At 46.6% G+C, this 24,647-nt stretch overlaps 1 protein-coding gene across 1 annotated transcript in view; it reads right to left on the reverse strand.

The window, feature by feature from the left end:
* KLHDC8A (kelch domain containing 8A) overlaps positions 1 to 24,647 on the reverse strand; it is a 96,685-nt gene that overhangs the window by 11,137 nt on the left and 60,901 nt on the right. The window contains exons 2-3 of the mRNA XM_075333667.1: positions 14,515 to 14,942; positions 11,472 to 11,636 (exon numbers count right to left, since the gene is read on the reverse strand). Of these exons, the coding sequence (XP_075189782.1) occupies positions 11,472 to 11,636; positions 14,515 to 14,890 (541 nt within the window). The 5' untranslated portion in view covers positions 14,891 to 14,942. The remainder of the gene's footprint in view (positions 1 to 11,471; positions 11,637 to 14,514; positions 14,943 to 24,647) is intronic.

Raw genomic sequence — 24,647 nt, forward strand, 5'->3', positions numbered from 1 at the left:
CGTCCGTGGGACCGTCTTACCAGCCGTTTGGTTTACCGTACAAACTGTGTCCACGTCTCAGGCTGAGTGAGTACCACAGTGCCGCAAGGCACAGCGCTGCCCCCGCGTCCCTGCGCCCACCAGGCCCTGCACCTCGCAAACCGTCACCGGGCCCCGGGATCACCGACCCCTACCCACGGAGGGGCAACACAACACCTGGCTGCTCCGCATCACCATCCCCGGGACCCCCGTATTGAGCAGCGGTGGTGAAATCACCACAACCGTGGGTGGCGTCACGGACTATAAACAATCCCCACACCCAACCAACCCCTTTCACTCACGGGCGAGGAGTGCCGCTCGAAAGACCCCCGGGATCCGGCCTACAGCTTGAGCCACCACTGAGCAGCGGCCGCCGGACCCGAGCAGAAGGGGTGAGCGCGGTGTGCTGACACCCTCCTCCCCGCCCGCGACAGGTACAATGTAAGTCAACGGGAAATACTCGCTAAGTAGCGAGTAATCCGAAAGCCGTACTTTTCGTGCAAGTAGCAAATAGTACGACTTTCGGGTTACTCGCTTAGTGAGTATTTCCCATTGACATTGCGCCCGCTACTTGTAACGAATATGCGAGTAGCGGACAATACTCGCTAACAGCATAGAGAGTACGAATAGTCAACTACTCGCTCAACACTAATTATAATGACAAGTGATGAGTGAACACTAAAATGCTCGAGTGCTTGTTACTTGAATCAAGCAGGTCGGACGCTCGGATGGGCTCGACTCGAGTAACAAGTATAATGGAAGTCAATGAGAAACTGAAGCATTTTTCCGGTAGACCCTCCCAGGAGGTCTGGGGGCTGAAGGACAGAAAAATTTCTGGGATACATGGAAACAGAGCTCAAATGGAATGGGAACAGCATGGAGAAGATGCCTGGACACATCTCTGACTCTGGGAACAATGTTGTCAAAGTTTTATGCCACTTTAACGCAGTGACAATAAAACATGCAAGACCAAAGATAAAATGGATTTTACGGGAAAAAAAATGTTAGGAAACATTTTTTCCTATAAAATGACATAAAAAAACGACCTGCCTCCTCCACCCCTTAAGCTTCGGTCACACATAGCATTTTTGCTGCGTTTTTACACATTCTAATTGCTTTCAAAGTTGAAAAAATTGTGCAAAAATGCTGAAAGAATTGAAAGCAGCTTCCATTTCAGTCAGGAAAAATAAAACAATCGTGGCTTAGATTTATGAAATCTCCTAGCTTCTGCTGGCACTATAAAAATCACTTTTTAATTTGCATAAAACTCATGAACAAACGCTGCAAAAACATGTAGCAATAAAGCAATGTGTGAAGATATAAAGATATTGAACAGCACTGTCCCCAGGACAGAGCCTTGAGGCACCCTGCTTTTGACTTTCCTCCAGTTTGATATGCAGTCTTTTAGTATTACTCGTTGTGCACGATCAGTAAGCCGGTTGTGAATCCATCTAACTGATTTTTTGTTGATTCCGTACTTGATCATTGTATGGAAAAGCACGGTGCCGCAAGGTTCTGTCCTGGGCCCAGTGCTGTTTAAGATCTTTATATATTATCTCGATAATGTACTTATGGAGGAACTCATAAAATTTGCAGATGATCCTAAGATAGGAGGAGTAGCCAACACTAGAGAGGAAAGAGATTGTATTCAAAAGGATCTAGACACACTTGAAGAATGGGCCGAGGAGAACAGAATGTTTTTTAACAGGGACAAATGCAAAGTCCTACATCTGGGTAAAAGAAATATAAAAAGCATATATAGTATGAGAGAAATAGAACTAGGTGATAGCAGCAGGCGAAAGGACTTTTATCACTGAATCGTTCTTGTTGAAATGCTGCATGTAATTTTTACTTGATCTCTTCTGATTTAGTTTGTTCCCATTTGCTTCTTTCAACATTCTCACTCAAGTTGAAAGTTTTGTCATATATCTTTGATCTTTTGGTATTATTTCCTGGTCTTACCCTTCAGATGTTTGCTTTCTATCTCTGTACATATCTTTGGTAATAAAGTTTTTTGTCTTTTCGAACGACTCTCTCTACTCTTTTACTGATGTTGTCTGAAGGGTGCTTTACACGCTGCGACATCGCTAACGACATATTGTCGAGGTCACGGTGTTTGTGAAGCACATCCGGTGTCGTTAGCAACATCGCAGCGTGTGACAGCTACGAGCAACGATCATCGATTGCAAAAACGTCAAAAATCGTTGATCGTTGACATGTCGTTCCTTTTCATAATATCATTGGTGGTGCATGCCGCTGGTTGTTCGTTGTTCCTGCGACATCACACATCGCTATGTGTGACACCGCAGGTACGACGAACATCTCCTTACCTGCGTCCACCGGCAATAAGGAAGGAAGGATGTGGGACGCTCATCTCCGCCCCTCCGCTTCTATTGGATGGCTGCCGCGTGATGTTGCTGTGACGCCACACAAACTGCCCCCTTAGAAAGGAGGCGGTTCGCCGGCCACAGCGACGTCGCAGGGAAGGTAAGTCCGTGTGATGGGTGTAAGCGATCTTGTGTGCCACTGGCAGCAATTTGCCCGTGACGCACAACCAATGGGGGCGGGTATGCTCACTAGCGATATCGATAGCGATATCGCAGCATGTAAAGTGCCCTTAAGTCCTGCTTGTTATCTTTTGCCACTCTTCTTTCTTCGATTATCTTTGGGGTCTCTTATATTACCCATTAATTGTGAGTCTCTTCTGCCTCTTGTTTATTGTCTTCCTGGCTTCTTCAGTAATAATAGTCCTTATACACTGACGAGCAAAAGGGTAACAATGTTTTGAACTTTTCACTTTCAGGCTCCGTATCTCACCATCCATTACAGCTTCGAACATGAGACTATCATTATTTTATAGACAATCATCTTGGCTATCTCATACATAAATTCTACTAGCAACTATTCAGCATTTGATGAGTTATGCAAATTCTTATGTCACTGCATTGTTATTGTTTTACTCCTGGTGGTATAAAAATCTTTTTCTTCCTGTATACTACAAATTACAACCTGTTCTCACATTCCCTAATAGCTCTATGTTATTAGGTTTATTCCTAAGCAAAATGTCACTGATTTGGATCAAGGAGCAGCTATGAAAAAGATTTCTCAAGTAAAGAGAAACATAATCATCCAGCTCATTGATAGTGGTATCCCGGGCAAAAAATTGCCAAGCTGCATATGTGAGTGCCATGACAGTTGGAAGAATATGAAAATTAAGTCTGTCAGTCAAGAGGTGGAGGTTCAGGCAAAATATTGGAGTCACCAAGTTGGCTCAACACAAGGTGTATCAGTTCTTGCGCAAAAAACACCATAGTGGAAGAGGCTTGTATACTTAGTAATAGTGAGATCATATATGTCCTTGAAAGCACCCTGCGACACACATTACACAAGTCTGGAATGGTGGCCCGAAAAATGTGAAGAAACCTCAACTTCAATATCATCATAAGAAGTGTTGACGTGAGTTTGCAAAAAAAGTATGAAAAGTGGACAATAGAAGATTGGAAACAGTTGATTTGGAGCGATGAGACAAAGTCAATAGACTAGGCTCTAATTGATGCAAATGGGCCTGAAAGAAACAATTGAAAAAAGGGCTAACAGATCAAGAAATTTAAGGAACTGTAAAGTTTGGTGGAAGAAGTCTGATTATATGGGGTTGTATCACGCCAAAGGCATTGGATACTTTGACTAGGATCGATGATGGTCTCAATCCTGAGCTGTATGTGAGGATCTTATGTGACGCCCTGGGCAAGCCAGGGGTCACAGGTCATCGCACCACCACACCCTACACCCCAGTTAGGAACATCAAGGCTACCAAAATCCTTGTTGCCTTCCTCCAGGGGCTGATGTTCACACCAGGGGGTGGGCCAGGCGGTTGGCTCCGCCCACCGAGGAGTACACAGCCCTGGAGGTGGGAGGAACCAGGCAGTTAGAGTTTGGAGGGAGAAGTGGAAAGAACAGAGTTAGCTCAGGGAGAGCTTGAGTGAGGAGCTAAGTGAAGGAGTAAACAGTGAAGTGTAAAGAGAGTGAAAAGTGGCAGAAGTAAAGCCTGAAGTTGGTCCGGCTGTGTGCCAGGACAGTGTCAGCAAGGTCAGCAGACGGCGGTGATTGTCTGGAGGGGTGACTGCTCGGAGGTTGCTGGAAGGACCGCGGACGGGTAGTGGCCCGGCGGTCTGGAGCAGTATACGAAGGACAGTCAGCACCAGGGCAGGGGCCTCTCAGACCCCGGCAAGGCTAGGAGTCGCCGTAAATTTGCCAAATCCGTCAGTGAAGGGGACGACTGTCTCCAAACAACCAAGTCCCGATTGAAGGCAACAGTCCAACCATTAAGGAGGAACACCGCCACCGCCAGGGCACCAGTTCCTCGGGGCCAGCGCCTGCGGGCAAAGTAGGGCTCCTCCGGCCCATATTCAAGCCGGGGAGCGGGTTACCGGTGGGAACCCATCGCTACCAACACAGGAACATCAGGTGCAGGAAAAGGGACATCACCGTCACCTACTGGGGAAAGCAAGTGCAGCCGTCCGTGGGAACCGTCTTTCCAGCCGTGTGTTTTACCGAGAACTGTGTCATCGTCTCAGGCTGAGTGAGTACCACAGTGCCGCAGGGCACAGCGCTGCCCCCGCGTCCCTGCGCCCACCAAGCCCTGCATCTCCCACCTCATCACTGGGCCCCGGGATCACCAACCCCTACCCACGGAGTGGCAACACAACAACTGGCTGCTTCGCATCATCACTCCCGGGATCCCCATACAGAGCAGCGGTGGTGTCAACAAATCACCACAACCGTGGGTGGCGTCACGGACAATATACTTTATCCCAAAACCCAATCCCCTTTCACTCACGGGCGAGGAGCACCGCTCGAGACCCCCGGGATCCGGCCCACCGCTCGAGCCACCACTGAGCAGCAGCAGCCGGACCCGAGCAGAGGGGTGAGCGCAGTGCTGACACCCTCCTCCCCGCCCGCGACAAATTGGCGTCACGAACAGGATCTTACCGCTCTGCCGTCAGGTAGAGGTACGCCTTGTTACCGCCGGAGGTGTCCAGCAGAAAAATTTCAGAAGCCGCCATCTTTGGCGCGAAAAGTCCCCGCTCGAGCGTCTTCTCAAGTAGCAGAGGCGCGAAGGCCAAAACCCCTCCCCGATAGAGGAGGGGCCGAAAAGAAGCTAAGGGAGACGGAATGGCGGCGAGCTGCATGTGAGCGCGGCTATAGAAGCAGGGACGCCAGGACCCTGCGGCCATTGACTGGTTCCTGGAAGGGGCCGCTGCTAAAGATGCTGAGTCCGACCAACAACACCGTGGTCCCCGCGCTTGGCCCCGCAGCGTGGGTGGAAGTCCGGACCGTCCACCTAAGCAGCCGTCTGCAGGTCAAGCTGCAGCTCCTCATGGAGGAGTGGGAGGCCGACATGGCGGAAGTGGTGGCGGCCATACGGAGACGCGAGGTGGAGGGAGTCTTGGAAGGGAGGGTAAGTGATCCACGCCCCTGTACCCCTAGTGGGTCGGTTATCGCGGCTGAGGGACCCGGTCCATACCCGCTCACCCTGCTACCTCCCCCGCTACCCGTGTTGGCTGCTGCTGCCCCGCCACTAGGCCCGCTACCACCACCATCGGTAGCGGTACCCTGCCAATCCGCCCCGGCGGACCGACCTGCAGCAGAAGCTCGTGACCGCCCTGATCCGCTTCCATGGAAGAAGCCGAAGGCTGAGGCCGTCAGCAAAGATGCACCGGAGGCACGGCGGGGATGCAGCTGCCAGGAGGCAGAACAGGCCATGTCACAGCGGGGTCCCTCATTACTGAAGGTGCCGGTCGTAGCCGACACGGAGGGACTCTGGCTGGGTCCGTCCCCCGCACACGCTGAACCGGAGCAAACAGAAAGTGCTCCTGGCTGGGAGCGGAGGCAACAGCAGCTGCGCAGGGAGATCGATGCCCGAGAGGGGTGTAGAGCGGATGTGCATGCCCGCATGTATATGGAAGAAGATCGCCTGCAGCGAGCTACTATTGGGGTCCAGAGCGGTGCACCATGTGAAGGTGGCACTAGAGCCCCACGAGTGAGAATGGACTGTTGAGCCGCAAAAGGCAGCGGAGCACCATTGCACCGTCCCTGTTGGGACCACCAGTCAGTGTGTTTGTTTGAAAAAGTTGCAAATGATAAAAGAAGATAAAACCGAGAAGTAACCTGATTGTCTAACTGTGATTGAGGAAACCGGCCGTTGCCGGCACCGTTGTCCCTGTGGGGACCGTTTAAAAAGTTTGCATGGAGGACTTTCCATGGACAAGCCCGTGAACTTGCAGGGCAACCACAGACGTTAGTGGCATGTAAATAAGTTGTTTTACCGTTACCGTTTCCGCAATTGCCGCCTCCGGAGAGGCAGGTTGGAGGGAGGGCCCTCAGCAGAGCAGGCTGGGGCCCAGCCACCACAGGAACCGGTGGCTACCCTCTGGAGGGGAAGGACAGATCCCGCTCGGGTAACTTGTGCTGGACTTGGGTCAAGGGGTGCTGCCTGGGTTTTAGGGGCAGCATCAGGGCCAGGTTGCTTGGGTGGGAGAGAGCGGAAACCGTAGCCGTAAACCGTTTTGCAACGTTTAAGAAATGTGCCTCCCGTTGTGGGATGATGTTATGATTTAAATGTTACCGTTTACCTTTTATATATTTGCAGAAAATAAAACCGATGTTGGACGGGCAGCCCGCGGACGGTCTGCATTTTGCTAAGGGGGAATGTGACGCCCTGGGCAAGCCAGGGGTCACAGGCCATCGCACCACCACACCCTACACCCCAGTTAGGAACATCAAGGCTACCAAAATCCTTGTTACCTTCCTCCAGGGGCTGATGTTCACACCAGGGGGTGGGCCAGGCGGTAGGCTCCGCCCACCGAGGAGTACACAGCCCTGGAGGTGGGAGGAACCAGGCAGTTAGAGTTTGGAGGGAGAAGTGGAAAGAACAGAGTTAGCTCAGGGAGAGCTTGAGTGAGGAGCTAAGTGAAGGAGTAAACAGTGAAGTGTAAAGAGAGTGAAAAGTGGCAGAAGTAAAGCCTGAAGTTGGTCCGGCTGTGTGCCAGGACAGTGTCAGCAAGGTCAGCAGACGGCGGTGATTGTCTGGAGGGGTGACTGCTCGGAGGTTGCTGGAAGGACCGCGGACGGGTAGTGGCCCGGCGGTCTGGAGCAGTATACGAAGGACAGTCAGCACCAGGGCAGGGGCCTCTCGGACCCCGGCAAGGCTAGGAGTCGCCGTAAATTTGCCAAATCCGTCAGTGAAGGGGACGACTGTCTCCAAACAACCAAGTCCCGATTGAAGGCAACAGTCCAACCATTAAGGAGGAACACCGCCACCGCCAGGGCACCAGTTCCTCGGGGCCAGCGCCTGCGGGCAAAGTAGGGCTCCTCCGGCCCATATCCAAGCCGGGGAGCGGGTTACCGGTGGGAACCCATCGCTACCAACACAGGAACATCAGGTGCAGGAAAAGGGACATCACCGTCACCTACTGGGGAAAGCAAGTGCAGCCGTCCGTGGGAACCGTCTTTCCAGCCGTGTGTTTTACCGAGAACTGTGTCATCGTCTCAGGCTGAGTGAGTACCACAGTGCCGCAGGGCACAGCGCTGCCCCCGCGTCCCTGCGCCCACCAAACCTCATCACTGGGCCCCGGGATCACCAACCCCTACCCACGGAGGGGCAACACAACAACTGGCTGCTCCGCATCATCACTCCCGGGATCCCCATACAGAGCAGCGGTGGTGTCAACAAATCACCACAACCGTGGGTGGCGTCACGGACAATATACTTTATCCCAAAACCCAATCCCCTTTCACTCACGGGCGAGGAGCGCCGCTCGAGACCCCCGGGATCCGGCCCACCGCTCGAGCCACCACTGAGCAGCAGCAGCCGGACCCGAGCAGAGGGGTGAGCGCAGTGCTGACACCCTCCTCCCCGCCCGCGACACTTACAAGATGAGTTACTTCGTACACGAGTACTATTGGTATGAAACAGACGAAATAGTGTTCCAGAAGTCCTGATTGAGTCCATTAGTTTGCTAATTCCGAGTAAGTTGACTCCTATTTTGTCCATTTCGGCTTTAACAATGTTGAGTTTGCCTTGGTTCATGGTTCCTACATTCCAAGTTCCACACTTTATGATATATCTACAGCAGTAATCTTCCCTTCTGATCAAGCGATATCATCAGCACCACCACTTGTTGCGGCTTTGATCCTGACTATTGATGAGCGAATATTCAGATTCTCTGAACCAGCACAGACTAAATAAAATTTGGGTACGACAGCCAATCTTGACCCCAAACATCAAATCCCATACAAGTCAATGGTGATGAGAAGTTCTGGGCTGTAAAATGGCCAAAATAAGGGCTAGGGGGCTGCAAATGGAAGCTAAATGGTAGTGAGAGCAGGACACTTATACATACTGTGTTTTCTGGAGGATCACACTGGAGTCAGACTCTCTTCGTCGCTAATTAAGGTTTATCAATATTCACTGCTTCCCCAGCACACCCTCTATGCCAGTGTTTGTGATTGGTTTCAGACTGGTATACATGCCCCTACCCTGTGTCCCCATATGTGATTGGTTTCAGTCAATTTGCTGTAAGGTAGTGTAAAAAGAAGGAAAGAAATAATTTAAAGAAATGTCGGTTCCCGCTATATTTTGATAACCAGCATGGACAAAACAACAGCTATAGGCTGCAGCCCCCACCTGTGAGCTTTACCATGTCTGGATATCAAAATAGAAGGTAAAAAAGGCATAGAGTCCCTCTTATTTTTTATATCCAGAAACGTTAAAGCAGATAGGTGGGAGCTGGTATTAGCAGGTTGGGAGGAGCCATGGATATTGACACCTAGCCTAAAAATACCAGCCAGAAGCTGCCCAGAATAGGCACATCATATTAGATCAGGTCTGGACTAATAGGACAACCATGGAAGCAGCATTTATATAAAGACTCCGTTTTCCAGAGTAATTAAAATTTTTAGATGATCTCCAAAACAAATCACAATGTGGATTATTCTTCAAACACTTTTAATAGTAAGCGTATTCTTGCTTTATTTGAATTGTTAGAATTCCTCAACACCTCATTGAAGAATTGCAAAGAAAAGCTTTGACTACAGTTAAAAGATAGATGTAACATAGCATCATCAATGTTTAAGCATTTTGGCTTGGATAACATTTTTTTATGTTTCTTTACACAGTAAACACTCCTAGCTGTGGTTCTCCACCTACATCTTCCTAGTCCAGATGGGATAAGCATGGCAAGACTGCTGCCAAGCTTCCCAGGCTGGATTTCAAGGTCAGGAGCCTCTAAATCCTATCCAGACACTGATAGTTCTAATAAACTAAAGGCTTAAAAGGCTACTCTTATAAATTCTCTGAGAGTCTGCTGAAATGGACGAAATCTACTGGCAAAGTAGTCATGTTTCCCCCATAACACTAATGTCATCAGTTAATTGTAGATATTTTTTTCATAAATATATATATATATATATATATATATATATATATATATATATTTTGTTCTATTTATGTTCGTTCTCAACAAGGTTAAGGCTTAAGGTATAATATTTATGAACCCTTTTGTCACACATCCTAGACATTCTGGTTTCTACCTTTACTTTCTTTGCTGGTCTCTGATTCCCCTTCTCTCCCTAACTTTATTTTCCTTTTTTTCCCTCTTTTCTGTTCTCCTTATTGATTTGTTTTTTTGTATATTTTATATATATATTTTTGTATATCCTGATTGTTTCTTTGTCTGTTATTTCTCACAGTTGTCTGATGAAGGCCACTACGTGGCCGAAACGTCACATGTTCACAACAAAATTCTATACAAAAAGTATACCCTGAAGAGTGCCTTGTTTAATCTTGGATGTCTACGGTTTTGAAATGCACAGTTCAGTGGCTGTGCCTTATCCTGTGACAAGAATCAGTTAATTGTAGGGCCTAGCAGCATATTACCGTACTTTGATTGATTTAGTGACATGGATTCAAATATGTATGTAGTGAGCACCCCATATTGGTTTTTGCAGGCAATAAGAACCATTAAAAGGGTTTTCCCATGAACAAAGTTAATTTAAAAGTTTATTTTAATCAATAGATCTTGGAATAATAATAATTTATACAATTGGATGTGATTAAAAAATGTTCCTGTGCTGAGATAATCTTATATATGTGTCCCTGCTATGTACTGTGTAATGGCTGTGTCTGACTGTACAGGGACATGGTCTAATCATGCCACATCTCCTGGGCCTCGGAAGAAGCAAACAAGTATATAAAGACATTACAGCATGGGATCATAGCTGATTCTTTTTGTGAGGTAAATTATTTCCTTGCCTGTTTTTAAAAAAATGTTTTACCTTACAGAATTATTTGTCTTTATACTTTTTTCACTTCCTTCCCGGCCTAGAAGATGTGGTATGATCAGACCATTGTTCCTGTATGGTCAGACACAGCCATTACACAGCACATAGCAGGGACACCTATATAAGATTATCTCAGTACAGGGATTTTTTTTTTTTAAACACATCCATTTTTGGAAAATATTATCATTCCAAGATCTATTGATTAAAATAAACTTAGTTTGTGGCTTGCACTCATATATATATATTAGTGCTCACTTCAGTTATCCTATTCAGTTATATGTAGTTTTTTTTCTGAATGTGAACACAGCTCCGCCCCTTTCGGCCATGTTTTTTCCATCTCCTATATAAGAAAGTCCTTAGTTACCCCTCTCCACCCATAGCAGTTTTTAATTGCAATGAGATGACACACAGTTAGGGTCACAGAGCTAGGGACCCCAATATAGAGATATACCTTGACGAGGTTTTGGGGCTCAGTTACATTGATCAATGCGATTGCTAAATATCTCCTTTTTCCTAATATTCAAAGCAGGTATGCAATTCATTATTCACATGTTCAAATTAGCAAGTAGCATTTTTCATTGTATATTCCAATATTTTTCCATATGCTTGAGGCATTATACCATTATCTAAGTTTGATGTGCAGCCTTATTCTTATATATAGTATGTATTTTTGGCTTGCACTCATATATATATATTAGTGCTCACTTCAGTTATCCTATTCAGTTATATGTAGTTTGTGGGAAAAACCCTTTAAATTCTATTACACTGATTTTGAAGGGGTACCCTGCGAGCAATGTCTTTTATGTAGGACACTGCCGGCAGCATTGTCTATTGGAAACACTTAAAATTATAATCAATGGGGAACTATTTTTTTGCAATGTTGACATAGTCTGTCTATAGAGAGGTGTTATATGAATAAACTTCCATGACATGCAAACCTCGCTACATTGCAAAGTCAGCAAGCATACCCAAGTGCAGAGAAGAGTAAGGTGCCTTACTAGTGCTCATACTGTACTCCTCTGTATCTCTCACTGCCATAGTAAAAAAAGATAAAACTAATATGCTGAGTGAAATTTAATATTTAAGCTACATACACGTGTTGATAAACTTACCCAATACATAAATCTTGGTGCCTCTGAGAAAGGACGTAGCACCATAGCGGGGTGTTGGCATTGGTGCAAAATGGACCCAAATATCTTTTAACATGTCAAACTGCTGAAGAAAACACTGCGGTCGCAAATCTGATCCCATTCCTCCTGCAGCATATACCCTGCAATCTGAGATGAAAATCAGAGAAGATCCCATGAGATATAGAAAGTTCCGGAAACGTGGACATTTGTCATCCTATGAAGAATATATTCGAGTCAGCGAGCTTTGTTCAGGTTCTTGAAGTCCTGATGGGTTTTCTCTATTACCCGTGTAAACCAATTAGGAAGTACATGATATCTGGTTGGAATATTCAGAGAATTAATAAGTATTGTGCATGGCGTGTGCAGAGCTATTTTCATTCTTTGTGATCATTTTGACACTTCTTAAAAATGAGCTACTGTTTCCTTGAAAATAAAATCTAGTCTCGTTAGAACTGTTTGCGCTGGGAAATCTCAAATTGCTATGGAAACTGTGGAGTTCATAGTTCTTGAAGATCCTGCAACTTTTTTTTTTGTAAAATAATACTTTAGCAATCTATTAGGAAGGATATGCAATTTTTTTTTCTGGGATGATATTCGGGCAACTTTCTTAGAAGGCATTAAGCCTTAAGGTGACAGTACACATTAGGCAGATGTACATTGATAGCTAAAAAACTGTTGAAAGAACGATTGCCGGTATATGAACGTTTCCCTTATGTAGCCATGTACATTTTAGTCCATATTGGCCATTACAGTAGTTCAAACTAGTCATAGATTTCAATGATACAGGATGAGGGACGAATGAGATTTCTGAGAACATTCTTTCAGGGAAAGATAATAGACTATCAGACAAACCATTCAAGCATAGCCACTTTTGATGCAGATAATTTTGGTGAGTAGTGTCAGCTATGATAGCCCATTGTTAGAGGGCAATCTGTCAGCTGGTTTGTGCTACCTCATCTGAGAGCAGCATGATGCATGCAAAGAGATCCTGAATCCTAAAGGGGGCTTTACACGCTGCGATATCGCTAAAGAGATATCGTCGGGGTCACGGTGGTTGTGACGCACATCCAGCCTCATTAGCGAGATCGCAGCGTGTGACTCCTCTGAGCGACCGTAAGCATCGCAAAAGAGGGAAAAATCGGTGGTCATAGAGAGGTCATCCTAAAACAAAATATCGTTTTCTGCTCAGTAGCGATGTGGTTCGTCGCTTCTGCGGCAGCACACATCGCTATGTGTGACACCGCAGGAGCGACAGCCATCACCTTACCTCCGTCCACCGGAAAAGGAGGAAGGAAAGAGGTGGGCGGGATGCTCCGGCCGTTCATCTCCTCCCCTCCTTTTTTATTGGGCGGCGGTTCATTGACGCTGCTGGGACGTCGCTGTGACGCTGAACAAACCGCCCCCTTAGAAAGGAGGTGGTTCGACGGTCACAGCGACGTCGCAGAGCAGGTATGTGCGTGTGACGCTGCCGTAGCGATAATGTTCGCTATGGCAGCAATCACAACATATCAGCCATACGACAGGGGCGGGTGCTATCGCGCTAGACATCGCTAGCAATTGATAGCGATGTCGAAGCGTGTAAAGCCCGCTTATGATGTATCACTTAGATTGCTGGCTGCAGCCGTTCTGACACAATCAAACATTTTAGTTTTAGCATGTAGCAAACATTAACAATCTGCCCTGCCCAGACAAGGCTCTATATGTACATTTCTATAGACAGAAACTGCTAATCACAGATGGGTACGGAATCTGACTTGAGCTCATGTGCTCCTCAGTCCTACTATATATGATAACACTAATGAAGCTTAGAGAGTTGGTTAACTAGTTAGTATTCATAGGCATATCAATATTATGTTAAGAAGCAAGGTTTCTCTCAAATACCCTGTGTTGCCAATAGTGCTTGTGAGTGGCGCTACTGTGCTCCGCTCATCCCCATCACGTGACCCCCCTGCTCCATGACCTCTGATGTCCGGTGATGTCACATCAACTTCCTGTTGACCTGACATCACTGCAGCTGGCCCCAGTCTTCCTGAGTCTCTGGGCTGCGGGCGGCATTTCACCGCTTGTCATAGCCCAGCGTCGCTCCTGCTTGACATGACAACACCGGGCATCAGAGGTCACAAGGCCTAGGGTGTCATGTGAAGGGGATGAGTGGAGCACAATAGTGCCACTCACAGGCACTATTGTCAACACAAGGTATTTGAAAGAAACATTGTTTCTCAACATAATATTGATGTATCTATGAATACTAACCAGTGAAGGAACTCTTTAAATGAACATTGCAGGTAGACAAAAACACACTTTGTGATAAGAGACATGGCTAAAATCTCTACGTTAACTCTTACAGCATGCTGTCTTCAGAATACATAGCAACATCCTGCTGACAGATTCCCTTTAAAGAGTAACTGTCGATTTATTTATGTTTTCCATAAATCAATAGTACATGTGAAAATAAGAGGTTTTATAATATATCTTACCAAAGAAAATCAACTTATTTTTCCTTTGGAACTGACCATTCTAAAAATTCATAAAGTCACAGATAAAATCTGTCTTCAGTGAATACAGATTTTCTCATTACTGAGATAGGAGATGACAGTTGCTGCTTATAAAATTCTATAAAGAACTGTAACATTTCAGGAGAACTTTCGGCCAAATATCCGAGTCTGTCTGTTGCTCCTTCCGTCATAAAATTTTAAAAGCACCAACTGTCATCTCCTATCTCAGTAATAGGAATATCTACCTTCCCTGAATAAATATTTTAACCATGAATTGAGAGTGAAAAATCAGTGAAGGAGAATAAAGAAGTAAAATTCTAAAATATATTACAAAGTAGCTTAATTTCATATATACTACTGATATATGAAATACAAATAAAAATATTGGTTACTTTTTCAATTCCACCATATTAATGTTTGTTGTATTTGAAATGATTCACTTTTATCAATTATCATCTTATGTGGATGTGCACCTTAAAAAGACAATGTAAAATAAAAGAGAAGGGAGGGCAAAGGGATTCTAATGTTACCTCGCGCAGTGATTGATATGCCCATGGCAGGCTCGCGTAAAGAGCTCTTTTTCTTCCACTTGCCCTCATCAATGTTATAAACTTCTACCACTTTAAGAGGCGTCTGGTTTTCCCCAACTCCTCCAACCACCATGATTCTCTTGCCCAAAGCAACCACCGCAACTCCAGCTCTAGCAGAAGGCATGGGAGTCAAGTTAGTCCAACGGTTGACCTCAGGAGAAAACACCTCGAACGTATTCATTGGGTTTCCTGCATCGTCACATCCTCCAATAGCGAAGATTTGTCCTCCTGCTTCTACCAATGAACTGTATACCCGTGGACTGGAGAGCGATGCTAACGACTGCCATTGGAAGTCCTTGGTAGGGGGTATCTCCATGTTGGATCAGTACAACAGCAGGTATTCATCTGTCTATTCAGCAGCTGATTCCCTAAATGCAAAATAAGAAGGGGATATCAGAAAATGATGCACCAGTCCTTTATCACTTGGCTTTTTAATTTCATTTTATAGTAGGGGCAATGCGCAAGTGAACAAGGCAGCATTTCAGCATTTGTTGTTATGAATTTTGGCTGTAGCAAGAGATAATCAATCTTCAGTTTATGAGTAGCACAGTCTGCAGATTCTAAATTATGAAGATTTCTGCAGATGCACTGCAGATGTAGGCTGCATAACGGAGAATAATTCTGCTGATCACTTCTTTTTCCCATTAGAACATATTAAACCATATTTTTATATGCCCCATAACATCTAAATCTTAATATATGACAAAACTCAAGTACTTTAAGGAACACCATAAAATAAACAACAAGCAAACATGCTTAAATAACATCAAAATGCTTTAGTATTAAAAAAGGGAATTCTATTTGTGGAGTGCTACTACTGTAGCCCTGGTGCCAGCTATCTTAAAGAGGACCTGCTCCCCCTGCTGCTCCCATGAGTATGTCACCTTTTTTTTAATTTTTTTTTTTTTTAAATCTGCCATACGGTTCCAGAGACATGGGCCTTTTATGGTCTTAACAAGGGGCGTGTCTCACAGGATTCTCTGGGGGCATGTCTCACAGGATTCTCTGGGGGCGTGTCTCACAGGATTCTCTGGGGGCGTGTCTCACAGGATTCTCTGGGGGCGTGTCTCACAGGATTCTCTGGGGGTATGTCTCACAGGATTCTCTGGGGGCGTGTCTCACAGGATTCTCTGGGGGCGTGTCTCACAGGATTCTCTGGGGGCGTGTCTCACACGATTCTCTGGGGGCGTGTCTCACACGATTCTCTGGGGGCGTGTCTGACACGATCCTTTGGGGGCATGTCTCACACGATTCTCTGGGGGCGTGTCTCACACAATTTTCTGGGGGCGTGTCTGACACGATCCTTTGGGGGCGTGTCTCACACGATTCTCTGGGGGCGTGTCTCACACGATTCTCTGGGGGCGTGTCTCACACGATTCTCTGGGGGCGTGTCTCACACGATTCTCTGGGGGCGTGTCTCACACGATTCTCTGGGGGCGTGTCTCATAGGATTCTCTGAGGGTGTGTCTTTAGGCTGCTCTACATCATTACCCTTTCAGCCACAAATCTTTAGTGAAGACCATAAAGATTAGGTCTAATTAAAAAGGCCTTTATCTCTTGAACTGTATGATGGATTTTTTTTATTTTTAACAAGCAGCACACACAGGGGAGCAGCAGGAATAAAATCAACCAACAAAACTGGCAAGTTTTGACCTGGGGACAACTTCTCTTTAAAGGACAACATTTACTTGCTTAAAGAAGTGGTCCACTACACAGGATGGTGGCCACACATCGCTGTTAAGCTCATAGGGAAGCCTTTTCTCAAATACCTTGTGTAGTAAATTCTGCCTCTGAGCGGCGCTATTGCGGTCCGCTCATCCCCATCACGTTACCCCATGACATCTGAGATCCAGTAATGTCATGTCAACTTCCAATTGAACTGGCATCCCCATGACGGGCTGTGGGCGGAGTTTAACCGCTTGTCACAGCCCAGTATCACTCCTGCTTGCGGCGCTCTGTGGTGAAGTAGAGATGCTGGGCTGTGACGAGCGGTGAAACTCCACCCACAGCTCAGTCACTCAGGGATAATGAGGACCGTCTTAGCAATGTCAGGTCAACTGGAAGCTAATGTTACATCACTGGATCTCAAAGGTCACGGAGCCCAGGGGTCACGTGATGGGAATGAGCAGACCGCAATAGCGCTGCTCAGAGTCAGAATTTCCTACACAAGGTATTTCAGAAAATCCTTCTCTATGAGTTTTACAGTGATGTGGCCACTAATGCTGAGTAGTGGACCACCTCTTTAATGAGAAGGATTCCCCAATTGCATTAGGAGATTATGATTTTCTTCTTGCTGTCTTTGGGAGACAATTCCTGCAGGTCCAAGTTTTGCCACAAATTGTCCTAAGTGCAAAGGCCCCGTTACACGCAGCGACATCGCTAACGAGATATCGCTGGGGTCACGGAATTCATTGCTGGTGCTGGATGCAGGTTGTTCGTCGTTCCTGAGGCAGCACACATCGCTACGTGTGACACCCCACGAATGACGAACAACAACGTACCTGCATCCTCTGGCAATGAGGTGGGCATGTCATTAATGCGGCTGGTCTCCGCCCCTCCGCTTCTATTGGTGGGCCGCTGTGTGACGTCACTGTGACGGCGCACAAACCTCCCCCTTAAAAAAGAGGTTGTTCGCCGCCCACAGCGACGTCGCTAGGAAGGTAAGTACGTGTTACGCGTCCTAGCGATATTGTGCGCCATGGGCAGGGATTTGCCCCTGATGCACAAACGACGGGGGCGGGTGCTTTCACGAGCGACATCGCTAGCGTTGTCGCTGCGTGTAAAGCACCCTTTAGTCCAGCATCACCAGATGTGCCAGAACATTAGCTAATGCAATATGAGTTGTTTCTAAGCATATAATGTTAGACATTTATAGTGGCAAGGAATATAGCAATCTCCACTAAATGCTCTCAAGAATCCACATGAAATACTGTATATTCTGAACAAACAATAAAAAAAATGGTAAAGGGATTGTGTACTTTGAAACAATCACTTGAAATACCAGTCAGACTTTTTGCGTTAGAAGCATTTTCCCGCTTTAAGTTTTTTAGTTCAGAGTATGTGTAAAAATAAGAAAATCAGCATTAGTTACCCTATGCCACTAGAGTGCTGCCTCTCTACTGCTGTACCTGGTCTTTTTTGACATGGCACAAGAGTTAATATAATGGATAAGGCGCATGACTGCTGCAGCCAATCACTGTACTCAGCGGTCACGCTAGTGTAATCGGTGGAAGCCCTCTGAGCCCACTGATTGGCTGCAGCAGTAATGTGCTGTAGTAACTACATTAAATATTGTAGCCAAGTCAGTAGAGATCGGATGCAGCAGCAGTGCTGGAGTTTTACCCAGACAAAAAGTCAGTTGAGACAAATAATCTTAAAGATAGAAAATCTCTTCAATAGTGGAGTCTTCTGATGTTAATCAGAACAGAGGGCTACTATATAAAGAGGATCTCACTCATGAGAACCTGAGTTGTTTCTTAATTATAAGAACTACAGATTTCTATAGGTCCTATGTAATGCCTTATTGCAGGGGTGGGGAACCTTATTTCTCCCCATTGGCATTTGGAAATTTCTACCAACCTTCAGGGGCTGCAAAAAATTATCAGCTTGAAAATTACCCCTACACACCTACTGTGGTGGATGGAGCTGCTTCTCTTTGATGTGGCTGTGATGTTTGGCGATATTGATCTTGTTGCTTCCCACAACTGCTTTTCCAGGTGTGTCTCGGTCTGGAGCGCAGTCAACAGATTGGTAAATCATATACATCACATAGGAGATACTGGAGGCACATACATCAGAGGAGAGGCTGGGGGCATATATGCATCACAGGAGGGACTGGGGTTATATATACATCACAGAGGGAGTTGGGGGCATATGTACATCACAGGAAGAGCTGGGGGCATATGTACATTACAGGAGGGGCTGGGGGCATATATACATCACAGGAAGAGCTGAGTACATACATCACAGGAGGGACTGGGGGCATATATACATCACAGGAGGGACTGGGGACCTATATATATCACAGGAGGGGTTGGGGACATATATACATCTCAGGAGGGGCTGGGACATATATACATCAGAGGTGGGTCTGGGGGCATATATACAAAGGAGGGGCCTGGGACATATATACATCACAGGAGGGGCTGGGGCATATATACATCACAGGAGAAGCTGGGAACATACAGTCCCTGACAGAAGTTCTGTCGCTTATCCTTGTTATGTAAATAAAAGCTTATAACCTGACTTTAAATTCATCCATTGGTTTCATAAATTATTCTTTTAAAAGTTGAAACCCTCCCAAATTAGGTTTAGGTTATGAAAATAAAGTTGCTGCAAAGCTGAAATATTGATCATTTAATGAACACAGAAAGATCAGATTTTGGCAAAACAAAAGTTTTGTCGCCTTGTTATATAATGCACCCATTCCTAGTTTACATCCTCACCTATGCTCACTAAATGATCGGTTAATTAGTGGGTGTGTATAAAAAGAAACCCAGCACCCCAGACCTTCAGTTGAACTGCAACTTGACCTCTGACAACATGCCAAAAATCCACCCTGTGACCAAAGCCTTGATTATCAAGAGGCTGAGAACCAGATCCACTGCAAAGGTGACTGGCACCTTTAATGTGTCTCAGCGGCAAGTATAAAGAATTAAAAAAAGATTTGAAAAGACTGGAGATGTTTTTGACAAGCCCAGGTCCGGCAGACCCTGCAAGACAACTGCTCAGGAGGAACATTTGTTGGTTAGAAAATCCAAAGCCAGCCCCTCTTCCACTGCAGCAGAGCTCCAACAGGCCTGGTCACCTCAAGTCCCTGTGTCAACTAGAACAGTTTGTAGGATTCTGTGTTGAAATGGCCTTCATGGTCGAATCAGTGCCCAGAAGCCAGCACTAAACAAAAGCCAATTAAAAAAGTGTGTGGCATTTGCCAAGTCCCACAGCCTGCTAAACATATGGATGCTGGAAAAGTGTCAGAAGGTGGATTTTTCTGATGAATCTTCAGTTGAATTACACCAAAGCCACCGCAAATACTGCAGGAGACCTACTGGAGCCCGTATGGATCCAGAAAACAGTTAAGCTTGGTGGTGGAAAGATCATGGTCTGGGGTTACATTCAGTATGAGGTGTGCAAAACATTTGCAAGGTGGAAGACAATATCAATAGCCTAAAATATCAAGAAGTATTAGCTACCTCTTACATTCCCAATCATAAAAGGGGTCAAATTCTGCAGCAGGATGGTGCCCCACTCATACATCCATCTCTATAACAAAGTTCCTCCTGGCAAAAAAGATCAAGGTGCTTAAGGATTGGCCAGCCCAGTCACCAGACATGAACATCATTGAGCATGTTTGGGGTAGGATGACAGAGGAAGCTTGGAAGACAAAATCAAAGAATCTAGAACTCTGGGAGACATGTAAGACTGCATTCTTTGCTATTCCTGATGACTTCATCAATAAATTGTATGAATCAGTGTTGAACCGCATGGATGCAGGCCTTCAAGCTCATGGAAGTCACACAAAATATTAAATATGGCTCTAATAGCACCACAACTTAATTTACCAATGTTATGCAACATATTTTTGTATTAGAAGTTAATTATTTGTTTGAATTTCACATTACTTTTTGTGGGCGAAAAAACTTTTGTCTTGTCAAAATCAGACCTCACAGGACTGGGAACATATACACATCACAAAAGGGGTTGGGGCTCAGACATCACTGGGGGGAACAGACAGTACTGATGGGCACGGGCAGCACTGGCAGCACTAGAGTGGCACGAACAGAACTGGGGGACACAGACAGGACTGAGGGGGCACAGACATCAGCAAGGGGACACAGACAGCACTGGGTGTGGCATACAACACTGGAGGCGTGGCACACAGCACTGAGTGGGGGTGGCACACAGCACTGGAAGGAGGGCACATAGCACTGGTTGTCATTCACAGTACTTGGGGGTACACAGCACTGGGTGTTGGGCTCACAGCAGCAGGAGGCAGGATGTTCACAGCACAGTGGGAGGTAGAAGGCTCACAGCACCGCAGGAGGCAGGAGGCTCACAGCAGCGGGAGGCAGTTGTCACACAGCATCGCAGGAGGCAGGAGGCTCACAGCACCACGGGAGGCAGGAGGCTCACAGCACCATGGTGGGAAGGAGTAAAGCCCGCTTTACACGCTGCAATGTATCTTACAATGTGTCGGCGGGGTCACGTCGTAAGTGACGCACATCCGGCATTGTAAGTTACATTGCAGTGTGTAACTGCTACGTGCGATTGCGATTGAATGGTAAAACGTTCATCGCACGCACGTCGTACATTCCTCATGAATTGTACGTCAGATTGTTCATCGTACCCGGGGTAGCACACATCGCAGTGTGTGACACCCCGGGAACGATGAACAGATCTTACCTACGTCCTGCAGCTCCCGGCGGTAATGCGGAAGGAAGGAGGTGGGCGGGATGTTTACGTCCCGCTCAGCTCTGCCCCTCCGCTTCTATTGGCCGGCTGCCACGTGACGTCGATGTGACGCCGAACGTCCCTCCCACTCCAGGAAGTGGACGTTCGCCGCCCACATCGAGGTCGTATGGAAGGTAAGTATGTGTGATGGGGGTTAATCGTTTGTGTGGCACGTTCAACAAAATTGAACGTGCCACACATACGATGGGGGCGTTGCAAATCGCATACGATATCGTATGCGAAATTGCAACGTGTAAAGCAGGCTTTAAACAGCACCGCAGGAGGCAGGAGGCTCTCAGCACCGCGGGAGGCATGAGTCAAACAGCACCGTGGGAAGCAGGAGGTTCACAGCAACACGGGAAGCAGAAAGCTCACAACACCATGGGAGGCAGGAGGCTCACAGCCACACAGGAGGCAGGAGGCTCACAGCACCAGAGTGGCAGGAGGAGCACAGTACCATGGGAGGCAGGAGGCTCATAGCACCACGGGAGGCAAGAGGTGCACAGTACCGTGGGAGGCAGGAGGCTAACAGCACAATGGGAGGCAGGAGGCTCATAGCAGCGGGAGGCAGGAGGTTCACAGCATCGTAGGCTCACAGCACCGTGGGAGGCAGGAGGCTCACAGCAGTGGGAGGGATGTACAAACGGGAGGCCCGTAAACCTGATGCTCCTCTTGTTCTGTGGGAAGGGAGCCCAGCGCACTCACGTTTACCCTGCCTACAAAGTACGTCCTCAGCACGCTGGCACAGGCCAGCAGGCTGAGGACCTAACTGTATGCGCACCACACATTGTGATTTAAAGGTCCGGCAGCCGACAAGACCACAGCTGCAGCCCGAGTACTGCAGTCCCCGGGAATGTGCCCAGGGGCTGTATAAACAGTCATTGGGGCCACATACGGGCTGCGGGTCGGAGGTTCCCCACCCCTGCTTTATTGATGTAGATTGAACACTTGTTGCTGGGTTCCTCTACATACTGTATATCAAATGATTACAGGGGTTACCAGAATCAAGAACCTTTATGTAATGACATACAAAGCATACTGTAACTGATGTACTCAGGCAGACATGCTACACTGACGAGCAAAAGAGTAAAAATGTTTTCAACTTTTGACTTTCAGGCTTTATATCTCACCATCCACTACAGCTTTGAGACTAACATGGTTTTATAGATAATCATCTTGTCTATCTCATACTGAATTTAACTATTTAGCATATGATTAGTTATGCAGATTCTTCTCATGTCACTGCATTGTTACTGCCTTGTTCCTGGTTGTGGAAAATTTGTTTCTTCCTGCATACTACAAATTACAACTTGCTCTCCCATTGCCTAATAGCTCAGTGTGTTATTAGGTTGATTTCCAAGTGAAAAGTAATTGGTTCGACTTGAGGAGCAGCCATGAAGAAGATTTCCCAGGAAAAGAGAAATAGCATCATCTAGCTCAACTCTTGGCCAAGAAAATTGCCAAACTGCATCATGTGAGGGCCATAACAGTTAGAAGAATACAAAATGAAGTCCATCCAGCCATTCAAAAGCCAAGAGGTGGACGTCCAGGCAAAATATCGGAGTCCACAAGTTGGCTCATCACAAGGTTTATCAGTTCTGGAGCAACAAACACGGCAGTGGAGGTGGCTTATATGCTTTGTAATAGTGAGATCACAGACGTCCATGTAAGCACTGTGAGACGCATGTTACACAAGTTTTGAATGGTGGCCTGAAAGAAAGTGATGAAGCCTTGACTTCAATATCGTCAAAAGTGGTGTCGGCTCGAGTTTGAAAAAAGTATGGAAAGTGGAAATGGTAAAATATTGGAAACGGGTGATTTGGAGCGATGAGATGAAAGTCAATAGACTAGGCTTTGATGGGTGCAAATGGGTCTGTAAGAAACAAGGGAAAAGAGGCTAACGGATTGAGAAATTGAAGGAACTGTTAAGTTCAGTGGAGGAAGCCTGATTATATGGGGTAATTTCACAGTCAAAAGCAATAGATACTTGACCAGGATCGATGGTGGGTTCAATGCTTAGCTATATGTGAGTATCCTACAAAACAGGTTACTTAGTACCTTCGAGTACTAGGACTTTGAAAAGGACAACATAGTGTTCCAGCAGGACAATTACCAGAAGCACACGTCGAGATTGACGAAGAAATAGTTCAATGACAATGAAGTAGAGGTGCTGGATTGTCCCCCATAATCTACAGTCTCCAGACCTCAAATCTGATCGAGATCATGCCCAGAAGGATTCAGGCACTGTTGAAAGCCATAGGTGGATTTGCAAAATACTAAACATAATAATAGAAATTTACAGTAACAATGCAGTGACATGATAAGAATCTGCATAACTAATCATATGCTGAAAGTTGCAAGTCACATTTATATATGAGATAGCCAAGATGATTGTCTATAAAGTGAAGGTAGTCTCAAGTTTTAAGCTATAGTGAATGGTGAGATATGGAGCCTGAAAGTCAAAAGTTCAAAACATTGTTACCCTTTGCTCATCAGTGTAACATGGAGTGATGCAACATGTCAACAATTACCAGTTGTTACCGTATTTTTCGGACTATAACACACACTTTTTTTCCCCCAAATGTTGGGGGAAAGTGGGGGGTGCGTCTTATAGTCTGAATGTAGGGCTGTGGGGAATGAGGGTGCTGCGGTGGAGCGGGTCATCGGCGGCACGAGCAGACTGTAGCAGCCTGCTGTGACCACGTGGACCCGCTCATTTAATATGCACGCCCATCATCCCGCCCATCATCTCTCAGCACTGATGCCGGCGCTGACAGGTGGGCGGGGTGATGGGCGGGGAATGCGCGCATATTAAACAGCCTGCCCACACGATCACCCCCGGCAACTACAGCCAGGAGTGATCATGTGCGGCTGTATTCACTGCCCCCTGTGCATCATCATCAGCGCGGGGTGCAGTGCATCAGTATAATTCACCGGCCACGATCCCTGCAGCACCGCGATGTCCTCCTGTCTGTGTTGGCGGCGGCTGTGTGGAGACTAGCGGTGCTCACAGCGATGACGTCATCGCTGTGCGCACGTGTTCACATGCAGCCGCCGCCGGCTCAGACAGGAGGACATCGCAATGCTGCAGGGATCATGGCCGGCTCCACACTCCAGCGCTGCTGCTGACACAGACGGAGGAGGAGCAATGTTGCAGGGAGTGAGGTAAGATAAGTATAAACGTTTTTTTTTTTTTATGTGCCACAGGATGTGGGCCGTATACCAGGATGGGGGTATATTACGAGCAGGATGGGGGTATATGAGCAGGATGGGGGTATATAGCAGGATGGGGGTAAATGAGCAGGATGGGGGTATATGAGCAGGATGGGGGTATATGAGCAGGATGGGGGTATATGAGCAGAATGGGGGTATATGAGCAGGATGGGGGTATATAGCAGGATGGGGGTATATAGCAGGATGGAGGTATATAGCAGGATAGGGCCATATGCCAGGATGGTTTATATAGCAGGATGGGGCCATATGCCAGGATGGGATATATAGCAGGATGGGGCCATATGCCAGGATGGGGTATATAGCAGGATGCGGCCATATGCCAGTATATAGCAGGATGCGGCCATATGCCAGGATGACGGTATATAGCAGGATGGGGGCTATACCAGGAT

This window comes from Anomaloglossus baeobatrachus, chromosome 2 (assembly GCF_048569485.1).
Source record: "Anomaloglossus baeobatrachus isolate aAnoBae1 chromosome 2, aAnoBae1.hap1, whole genome shotgun sequence".
Taxonomy (NCBI): domain Eukaryota; kingdom Metazoa; phylum Chordata; class Amphibia; order Anura; family Aromobatidae; genus Anomaloglossus; species Anomaloglossus baeobatrachus.